The sequence below is a fragment of the Coregonus lavaretus genome, assembly GCF_964263955.1.
Source record: "Coregonus lavaretus genome assembly, chromosome: 24".
In the NCBI taxonomy this organism is placed as follows: domain Eukaryota; kingdom Metazoa; phylum Chordata; class Actinopteri; order Salmoniformes; family Salmonidae; genus Coregonus; species Coregonus lavaretus.
Genome location: NC_140011.1, coordinates 20,956,490 through 20,968,179, shown reverse-complemented (window position 1 = coordinate 20,968,179; position 11,690 = coordinate 20,956,490). Strand labels below are relative to the sequence as shown.

General features: G+C 43.7%; 1 protein-coding gene across 1 annotated transcript; it reads left to right on the top strand.

Moving 5' to 3' along the window:
* Positions 1-8,551: 8,551 nt before the first annotated feature.
* LOC311099763 (5-hydroxytryptamine receptor 1A-beta-like) lies at positions 8,552-9,790 on the top strand (the record flags this gene model as incomplete). Its single annotated transcript, XM_084140505.1, has 1 exon — positions 8,552-9,790. The coding sequence occupies exon 1, from the start codon at positions 8,555-8,557 to the stop codon at positions 9,788-9,790; it is 1,236 nt and encodes a 411-aa protein (XP_083996631.1). The 5' UTR covers positions 8,552-8,554.
* Between the last annotated feature and the right edge of the window lie 1,900 nt (positions 9,791-11,690).

The window sequence follows — 11,690 nt, the reverse complement described above, 5'->3', positions numbered from 1 at the left end:
TTGAGATGTTGCTTCAATATATCCACATAATTTTCCTTCCTCATGATGCCATCTATTTTGTGAAGTGCACCAGACCCTCCTGCAGCAAAGCACCCCCAAAGCATGATGCTGCCAACCCCGTGCTTCACGGCTGGGATGGTGTTCTTCGGCTTGCAAGACACCCTTTTTCCTCCAAACATAACGATGGTCATTATGGCCAAACAGTTCTATTTTTGTTTCATCAGACCAGAGGACATTTCTCCAAAAAGTACGATCTTTGTCCCCATGTGCAGTTGCAAACCGTAGTCAGGCTGTTTTATGGCGGTTTTGGAGCAGTGGCTTCTTCCTTGCTGAGCGGCCTTTCAGGTTATGTCGATATAGGACTCGTTTTACTGTGGATATAGATATTTTGTACCTGTTTCCTCCAGCATCTTCACAAGGTCCTTTGCTGTTGTTCTGGGATTGATTTGCACTTTTCGCACCAAAGTACGTTCATCTCTAGGAGACAGAACGCGTCTCCTTCCTGAGCGGTATGATGGCTGTGTGGTCCCATGGTGTTTATACTTGCGTACTATTGTTTGTACAGATGAACGTGGTACCTTCAGGCGTTTGGAAATTGCTCCCAAGGATGAACCAGACTTGTGGAGGTCTACCATTTTTTTCTGAGGTGTTGGCTGATTTCTTTTCATTTTCCCATGATGTCAAGTAAAGAGGCACTGAGTCTGAAGCTAGGCCTTGAAATACATCCACAGGTACACCTCCAATTGACTCAAATGATGTCAATTAGCCTATCAGAAGCTTCTAAAGCCATGACATCATTTTCTGTAATTTTTCAAGCTGTTTAAAGGCACAGTCAACTTAGTGTATGTAAACTTCTGACCCACTGGAATTGTCATACAGTGAATTATAAGTGAAATAATCTGTCTGTAAACAATTGTTGGAAAAATTACTTGCCAAAACTATCATTTGTTAACAAGAAATTTGTGGAGTGGTTGAAAAATGAGTTTTAATGACTCCAACCTACAGTGGGGAGAACAAGTATTTGATACAGAAAATGACATTGTATGATTTTTAAGTAATTAATTTGCATTTTATTGCATGACATAAGTATTTGATACATCAGAAAAGCAGAACTTAATATTTGGTACAGAAACCTTTGGTTGCAATTACAGAGATCATACGTTTCCTGTAGGTCTTGACCAGGTTTGCACACACTGCAGCAGGGATTTTGCCCCACTCCTCCATACAGACCTTCTCCAGATCCTTCAGGTTTTTGGGCTGTCGCTGGGCAATACGGACTTTCAGCTCCCTCCAAAGATTTTCTATTGGGTTCAGGTCTGGGCACTGGCTAGGCCACTCCAGGACCTTGAGATGCTTCTTACGGAGCCACTCCTTAGTTGCCCTGGCTGTGTGTGTTTCGGGTCGTTGTCATGCTGGAAGACCCAGCCACGACCCATCTTCAATGCTCTTACTGAGGGAAGGAGGTTGTTGGCCAAGATCTTGTGATACATGGCCCCATCCATCCTCCCCTCAATACGGTGCAGTCGTCCTGTCCCCTTTGCAGAAAAGCATCCCCAAAGAATGATGTTTCCACCTCCATGCTTCACGGTTGGGATGGTGTTCTTAGGGTTGTACTCATCCTTCTTCTTCCTCCAAACACGGCGAGTGGAGTTTAGACCAAAAAGCTCTATTTTTGTCTCATCAGACCACATGACCTTCTCCCATTCCTCCTCTGGATCATCCAGATGGTCATTGGCAAACTTCAGACGGGCCTGGACATGCGCTGGCTTGAGCAGGGGGACCTTGCGTTAGCTGCAGGATTTTAATCCATGACGGCGTAGTGTGTTACTAATGGTTTTCTTTGAGACTGTGGTCCCAGCTCTCTTCAGGTTATTGACCAGGTCCTGCCGTGTAGTTCTGGGCTGATCCCTCACCTTCCTCATGATCATTGATGCCCCACAAGGTGAGATCTTGCATGGAGCCCCAGACCGAGGGTGATTGACCGTCATCTTGAACGTCTTCAATTTTCTAATAATTGCGCCAACTGTTGTTGCCTTCTCACCAAGCTGCTTGCCTATTGTCCTGTAGCCCATCCCAGCCTTGTGCAGGTCTACAATTTTATCCCTGATGTCCTTACACAGCTCTCTGGTCTTGGCCATTGTGGAGAGGTTGGAGTCTGTTTGATTGAGTGTGTGGACAGGTGTCTTTTATACAGGTAACGAGTTCAAACAGGTGCAGTTAATACAGGTAATGAGTGGAGAACAGGAGGGCTTCTTAAAGAAAAACTAACAGGTCTGTGAGAGCCGGAATTCTTACTGGTTGGTAGGTGATCAAATACTTATGTCATGCAATAAAATGCAATTGAATTACTTAAAAATCATACAATGTGATTTTCTGGATTTTTGTTTTAGATTCCGTCTCTCACAGTTGAAGTGTACCTATGATAAAAATTACAGACCTCTACATGCTATGTAAGTAGGAAAACCTGCAAAATCGGCAGTGTATCAAATACTTGTTCTCCCCACTGTAAGTGTATGTAAAACTTCAGACTTCAACTGTATCAAATCAAATCAAATGTTATTGGCCACATGCGCCGAATACAACAGGTGCAGACATTACAGTGAAATGCTTACTTACAGCCCTTAACCAACAGTGCATTTATTTTAAATAAAAAAGTAGAACAAAACAACAAAAAAGTGTTGAGAAAAAAAGAGCAGAAGTAAAAATAAATAACAGTAGGGAGGCTATATATACAGGGGGGTACTGGTGCAGAGTCAATGTGCGGGGGCACCGGCTAGTTGAGGTAGTTGAAGTAATATGTACATGTGGGTAGAGTTAAAGTGACTATGCATAAATAATTAACAGAGTAGCAGCAGCGTAAAAAGATGGGGTGGGGGGGCAGTGCAAATAGTCCGGGAAGCCATGATTAGCTGTTCAGGAGTCTTATGGCTTGGGGGTAGAAGCTGTTGAGAAGTCTTTTGGACCTAGACTTGGCACTCCGGTACCGCTTGCCGTGCAGTAGCAGAGAGAACAGTCTATGACTAGGGTGGCTTTGACAATTTTGAGGGCCTTCCTCTGACACCGCCTGGTATAGAGGTCCTGGATTGCAGGAAGCTTGGCCCCAGTGATGTACTGGGCCGTACGCACTACCCTCTGTAGTGCCTTGCGGTCGGAGGCCAAGCAGTTGCCATACCAGGCGGTGATGCAACCAGTCAGGATGCTCTCGATGGTGCAGCGGTATACTTTTTTGAGGATCTGAGGACCCATGCCAAATCTTTTCAGTCTCCTGAGGGGGAATAGGCTTTGTCGTGCCCTCTTCACGACTGTCGGTGTGTTTGGACCATGATAGTTCGTTGGTGATGTGGACACCAAGGAACTTGAAGCTCTCAACCTGTTCCACTACAGCCCCGTCGATGAGAATGGGGGCGTGCTCAGTCCTCTTTATTTTCCTGTAGTCCACATATCATTAATTTATAAGTTAAAAAATGGATGTAGCAACTGCAGATTGCCCCTTTAAACTTTGAAATCAATGGTTTTTGTTTGGCATACATTTCAACATGAAAAAACTGAGTCTCAGCGTAAATCTGGTAACGTGGAATTGCCCTACACCCAACATTACTTGGATGTTTTTGCAGTCTAAGGCAGGGCACATCAGAGTAAACATCTCGGAGTACGGGTGCTGATTTAGGACCAGTTTTGCCTTTTAGATCACAATGAAGAGTACATGGACAGGGGGGAACTGATCCTTGATCAGCACTCCTACTCTGAGATGTTTGATACATACGGCCTCTGAACAATTGCCTTGGGAGGCATAACTAGAATAATGTGCTTTGCATACACAATACTAGCTGGAAAAGTAACCCACTCTCACCCACCGGATGCAGGCATGTTCTGTCTACAAAGCCTTTACGACACCTCCTGAAGCAGAGCATAGCCACCTCCCCTGGTTTGACCATGGAGACCGATGTCTGATTCTGTGGCAGATGAGAAAACAATGAAAAAGAGTGCACAGTAGGCTACAGGCCAACACACAGGCACGGAGCATCTCTTTTCTCCCATGGCAAGGATACCAGAACAGGTGACAGCAATTCAGCACAGGTGATAAGGCTAATGGGAACTTTTTTTGATTACAATGAACGCACTTTTAGGAGGTGATCCCCAAAAGGCTAAATCACAATATTATCCATGTGATGACTCGTGAGACTTTGTTTACTGAAAAACTGTTTACTGTATGTGTAGCTAGCTAGCTACAGTGAGGGAAAAAAGTATTTGATCCCCTGCTGATTTTGTAAGTTTGCCCACTGACAAAGACATGATCAGTCTATAATTTTAATTGTAGGTTTATTTGAACAGTGAGAGACAGAATAACAACAAAAAAATCCAGAAAAACGCATGTCAAAAATGTTATAAATTGATTTGCATTTTAATAAGGGAAATAAGTATTTGACCCCTCTGCAAAACATGAGTACTTGGTGGCAAAACCCTTGTTGGCAATCACAGAGGTCAGACGTTTCTTGTAGTTGGCCACCAGGTTTGCACACATCTCAGGAGGGATTTTGTCCCACTCCTCTTTGCAGATCTTCTCCAAGTCATTAAGGTTTCGAGGCTGACTTTTGGCAACTCAAACCTTCAGCTCCCTCCACAGATTTTCTATGGGATTAAGGTCTGGAGACTGGCTAGGCCACTCCAGGACCTTAATGTGCTTCTTCTTGTGCCACGCCTTTGTTGCCTTGGCCATGTGTTTTGGGTCATTGTCATGCTGGAATACCCATCCACGACCCATTTTCAATGCCCTGGCTGAGGGAAGGAGGTTCTCACCCAAGATTTGACGGTACATGGCCCCGTCCATCGTCCCTTTGATGCGGTGAAGTTGTCCTGTCCCTTTAGCAGAAAAACACCCCCAAAGCATAATGTTTCCACCTCCATGTTTGACGGTGGGGATGGTGTTCTTGGGGTCATAGGCAGCATTCCTCCTCCTCCAAACACGGCGAGTTGAGTTGATGCCAAAGAGCACGATTTTGGTCTCATCTGACCACAACACTTTCACCCAGTTCTCCTCTGAATCATTCAGATGTTCATTGGCAAACTTCAGACGGGCCTGTATATGTGGTTTCTTGAGCAGGGGGACCTTGCGGGCGCTGCAGGATTTCAGTCCTTCACAGCGTAGTGTGTTACCAATTGTTTTCTTGGTGACTATGGTCCCAGCTGCCTTGAGATCATTGACAAGATCCTCCCGTGTAGTTCTGGGCTGATTCCTCACCATTCTCATGATCATTGCAACTCCACGAGGTGAGATCTTGCATGGAGCCCCAGGCCGAGGGAGATTGACAGTTATTTTGTGTTTCTTCCATTTACGAATAATCACACCAACTGTTGTCACCTTCCCACCAAGCTGCTTGGCGATGGTCTTGTAGCCCATTCCAGCCTTGTGTAGGTCTACAATCTTGTCCCTGACATCCTTGGAGAGCTCTTTGGTCTTGGCCATGGTGGAGAGTTTGGAATCTGATTGATTGCTTCTGTGGACAGGTGTCTTTTATACAGGTAAAGAACTGAGATTAGGAGCACTCCCTTTAAGAGTGTGCTCCTAATCTCAGCTCGTTACCTGTATAAAAAACACCTGGGAGCCAGAAATCTTTCTGATTGAGAGGGGGTCAAATACTTATTTCCCTCATTAAAATGCAAATCAATTTATAACATTTTTTACATGCGTTTTTCTGGATTTGTTTGTTGTTATTCTGTCTCTCATTGTTCAAATAAACCTCCCATTAAAATTATAGACTGATCATTTCTTTGTCAGTGGGCAAACGTACAAAATTATCAGGGGATCAAATACTTTTTTCCCTCACTGTATATTAAATATACACAATAGCCTACATTTTAGCATAACTGACAAAACTTAAATTAAGAGAGAGTAGCCAACTACTCTATCTAACTTAAGTTACTCTGACCGTGCATGGCCATGATACTACAGTCATGGTCAAAAGTTTTGAGAATGACACAAATATTAATTTTCACAAAGTTTGCTGCCTCAGTTTTTATGATGGCAATTTGCATATACTCCAGAATGTTATGAAGAGTGATCAGATGAATTGCAATTAATTGCAAAGTCCCTTTTTGCAATGAAAATGAACTTAATCCCCAAAAAACATTTCCACTGCATTTCAGCCCTGCCACAAAAGGACCAGCTGACATCATGTCAGTGATTCTCTCATTAACACAGGTGACGAGGACAAGGCTGGAGATCACTCCGTCATGCTGATTGAGTTAGAATAACAGACTGGAAGCTTTAAAATGAGGGTGGTGCTTGAAATCATTGTTCTTCCTCTGTTAACCATGGTTATCTGCAAGGAAACACGTGCCGTCGTCATTGCTTTGCACAAAAAGGGCTTCACAGGCAAGGATATTGCTGCTAGTAAGATTATACCTAAATCAACCATTTATCGGATCATCAAGAACTTCAAGGAGAGAGGTTCAATTGTTGTGAAGAAGGCTTCAGGGCGCCCAAGAAAGTCCAGCAAGCGCCAGGACCGTCTCCTAAAGTTGATTCAGCTGCGGGATCGGGGCACCACCAGTGCAGAGCTTGCTCAGGAATGGCAGCAGGCAGGTGTGAGTGCATCTGCACGCACAGTGAGGCAAAGACTTTTGGAGGATGGCCTGGTGTCAAGAAGGGCAGCGAGGAAGCCACTTCTCTCCAGGAAAAACATCAGGGACAGACATATTCTGCAAAAGGTACAGTGATTGGACTGATGAGGACTGGGATAAAGTCATTTTCTCTGATGAATCCCCTTTCCGCTTGTTTGGGGCATCCGGAAAAAAGCTTGTCCGGAGAAGACAAGGTGAGCGCTACCATCAGTCCTGTGTCATGCCAACAGTAAAGCATCCTGAGACCATTCATGTGTGGGGTTGCTTCTCAGCCAAGGGAGTGGGCTCACTCACAATTTTGCCTAAGAACATCCCATGAATAAAGAATGGTACCAACACATCCTCCGAGAGCAACTTCTCCCAACCATCCAAGAACAGTTTGGTGACGAACAATGCCTTTTCCAGCATGATGGCGCACCTTGCTATAAGGCAAAAGTGATAACTAAGTGGCTCTGGGAACAAAACATCGAAATTCTGGGTCCATGGCCAGGAAAGTCCCCAGACCTTAACCCCATTGAGAACTTGTGGTCAATCCTCAAGAGGCGGGTGGACAAACAAAAACCCACAAATTCTGACAAACTCCAAGCATTGATTATGCAAGAATGGGCTGCCATCAGTCAGGATATGGCCCAGAAGGTAATTGACAGCATGCCAGGGCGGATTGCAGAGGTCTTGAAAAAGAAGGGTCAACACTGCAAATATTGACTCTTTGCATAAACTTAATGTAATTGTCAATAAAAGCCTTTAACACTGATGGAATTCTAGTAATTATACTTCAGTATACCATAGTAACATCTGACCAAAATATCTAAAAACTCTGAAGCAGCAAACTTTGTGAAGACCAATACTTGTGTCATTCTCAAAACATTTGGCCACCACTGTATAGTGCTATACATAGTACAGCAAATTAATGATATTACAAATAAACATTTACATTTGGATATTCGTAAATGTGTATTAATATGAATTATGTATACTATTTATTTTATAGGGCTAGCCACTGACAAAACTATCCAGCTTGAGCTAACGTTAAATCCAGCAAGCAAAAACCCAAAACAACAACAAAACACCTCTCGTTTCGTGCTGGGATGGTATTTGAAACAATGCCATACTTAAGACATAAAACATCCTACCTGGAATTTCCAAATTCCTTTGCATTCACTCAAAACGAGGAATTTACATTTAATTAGAATAATAATTTGGTGGACTACGGAAAGTTAGAGGACAATTACGTCATTGCTTGTAGTTACGGAGAGTCAGATGCACCATACTACACAAGTCATCCACTCTGCCATCTAGGCCTACGCCAGGTGGCAGCATCAGTCTTGCTGCTCACATCGAGGTGTATAGAAGTTTACCCTCTGATCTGAGGGGAAACTTCTATACATTCAATATCTTTATTTTGAAGCAAGAACGGCAATGGCAGATTCGTTTTTATTATTTTCAGCATTGAGAAAGGATAGGCATAGGTAACCTACTGTTTCCGTTCTAACTGTGGTTTTCGAGAAGAATTGCTATTGCTCTTGACTAAACATTTAATAATAAATACATAATCAAAATTAAAACCTTTTAAATTGGTGTGTGTTTTGGGGGGGATATTCCATGCCAATTCACTGTCATTGCTGTTCTATCACAACCTGTTGGTAAAGTCCTAGGGATGATAGCACCAGCATCTCACTGCCCGCACTCTCTCAGAGAGATGCCAACTGTTGGTGCGCACAGAAAATCGTTCTTTCAACCTCACAGGCAACTGACGTATTTTCCATCACTGGTATAAATATACGGCCTCGTCAGTCTTCACCCCCCGGCACAGGGAGTGTATGCAATGCTATGCGAAGGGCGCAGAGAATCCAGCTCAGATCACCATGAATGGAGTTCTGTTGCGCTCTGGAACTGACACGTAGTAAGTGAGGAGCGATTCCTTTTCATCAACATGGAGGAAAGAAACAACACGACGGGCGCATGGTTTCCATTTGATTTTCAAAACGAAATCTCGACAGCTGATGCAGAGGAGGTGAAACTAAGTTCCCAAATCTTCACGTCCTTTCTCTTGGCTGTGCTTATCCTCTGTGCAATATTTGGGAACGTGTGTGTGGTTGCAGCCATCGCCCTGGAGAGAAATCTTCAGAATGTAGGGAACTATCTGATCGGGTCTCTGGCCGTGACTGACCTGATGGTATCGGTTCTGGTGTTGCCCATGGCGGCCCTTTACCAAGTCTTAAACAGGTGGACTCTCGGACAGGTACCATGTGACATTTTCATCTCTTTAGATGTGTTATGTTGTACATCATCTATACTGCACCTTTGCGCCATCGCCTTGGACAGGTACTGGGCCATTACCGAACCTATAGAGTATATGAAGAAGAGGACGCCCAGAAGAGCGGCGGTTCTGATCAGTGTCACTTGGTTTGTCGGATTTTCCATCTCTGTTCCACCCATGTTGATCATGCGTTCCCAGCCGAGTAGTAAAGCGGAGGACATAGCTAATCCGGAGCAGTGCATGATAAGTCGAGACCCCTGGTACACAATCTACTCGACATTTGGCGCGTTCTACATTCCGTTGATACTCATGTTGGTCTTATATGGACGGATATTCAAAGCCGCCAGGTTTAGAATCAGGAGAACAGTGCGTAAAACAGAGAAAAAGAAAGTGTCTGATTCTTGTTTGGCACTGTCCCCTGCTCTTTTCCAGAAGAGGACCAACGGGGACCCGAGTAAAAGCTGGAAGAGGAGCGTGGAGCCCAAACCGACCCCCTGCATAAACGGTGCGGTCAAGCACGGCGAGTTGTTGGAGATCATCGAGGTTCACAGCAACTCAAAAAACAGCCTGCCACTCCCCCTCAACCCCAATTCCGAGCCGTTCTTTGAGAGCAGACAAGATAAGAACATGGAGGCAAAGAGAAAGATGGCCATGGCCAGAGAGCGCAAAACTGTGAAGACGCTGGGTATAATTATGGGCACTTTTATCTTTTGCTGGTTGCCTTTCTTTATTGTCGCCCTGGTAATGCCCTTTTGCCAGTCGTGCCAAATGCCAAAGTGGCTCGAGGACGTCATTAACTGGCTCGGGTACTCCAACTCTCTACTGAACCCCATCATTTACGCATACTTCAACAAAGACTTCCAAAGTGCCTTTAAGAAAATAATCAAATGTCACTACTGCAAAACATAAGCATAATACATAATCATTTTATGATGTAAAACGGACTGCGGACTTGGGACTGACGTTTGCAGAAGACAAATCTTACAACCATTTCTGTACCATTAGTCAGTCAAATATGGGTCTACGGAAAGGTGGGAGAGTTGATAGTAATGTTGTTTTATAAAAATAAATGTATTATTATTAATAGTATTAGTATTATGATTATTATTATACCAGGAGTTTTATGAAGCTGTATAAACAGGATTGCAAGATGTCAGAGCTGACCACTCATGCCCATGTCAAATATGCTTTGTGGTGTTCAATAAACCATGTCCTATTTCAGAAACTCCTGTACTTCTGTGTTGATATGTGTGCACACTTGGAGCTTCGTATAATTTCGTAGGCATTTGCATAGCATTTTAGGGGGAAATAGTTATTTGTGTTGAGTCACCTACATTTACAAGTCAGCAACATAAAGTATTATGGAAGTATAAGCATAATTTATTTTTCTTGTAGGAATAATTGTGTTTAGGGATAGACCCCAATCAGCCCACAGCAAAGAATAACTTTTTTCACAACAGACTGGTGGATGAGCTACTCACAGAAATCACCAGTAACATCCCTAAATTACTTATACACACACACACACACACACACACACACACACACACACACACACACACACACACACACACACACACAAATATGTTCTTATGTTCCAAATTGTAAATTGTAATTTCCATCACTGACATGTGCTAATTGTCTATCCTAGTTTGAATAATTGCAGGAAGTTCAAATTGTATTTTGCAATTGAGGCATGTCACAGGGATCAAAAAAAGAATGAAAAGGAATTCAAAACTAGTGACAGCAAGTCGAAGTTGAAAGCTCCACAATACCAAGCTTTCAAAACCAATAACCTAGTAAGCCTATGACACTCCTGTACTATACTCTGTGTGTGTGTGTTTGTGTGTGTGTGTGTGTGTGTGTGTGTGTGTGTGTTTGTGTGTGTTTGTATGTGTGCTGATATGAATGGTGGACATATGTATATATTTTTCTTACACCTGCACTCTGTGGGTTCATTAGAGAGAGTCAGAAAGAAAGAACGAGAGAGCGAGCGAGAGAGAGAGAGAGAGTGACACAATTATGAACAGAAATTATGAAGGGGAGAGAGAGAGAAAGGATCTAGTATGGTGCGATGTGTATGTTGGAGTGTTTGTGATCTGATCACTGCTATAAAACAAGATGCTAGCTTGAGTGATTGTGTCATTATGCATCTGGGAGCCATTGTATGGTCTGTATTGGAGCATTAGCATAGCAACAAAGATGGGCTATTTGCACAGCGTAGGAGAGACCAATTAATCTCAGCACAGGGCTTTTCTCTGTGAAAAACACACACACACACACACACACACACACACACACACACACACACACACATGTCCCTCTGTGTGACTTTCAGCAAATCTCCGGAGGGTGAAGGAGTCCACTCATGCAAAGGGTGTCCTATCTTACACTTTACATGTAAAACTGTATTCTAATCATATACAGACCTAAACTTTCACCATGAACCTGGTTAATATAACACTGGCATTACATGTAAAATGCTATTTTGTGTTGGTTTTCAAAGGGATACAATATAACTGGCCAGTGTGCCCCATGGAGCATGTCACGCTCTTTCCTTCAGCAACCCCGGCCATCCTTCCCACACAAGCTAGGCCCACTAAAGACTACTCAATGGAACAGAGGATGGAGAGCTGTGTCGCCATAGCGACTCTCAGGGCCTTCAAACTCTGGGTCTGAGGGGCAATTATCTGATCAAAGGACGTCCAGTAAACAGGAATACAGAGGAATACAGAAGGTCCACGTGGGGCCCCACAGCTGGCTAGACACCACCTTCCTGAGGGGCCCCATTTTGTTTTTACAGCCCTGA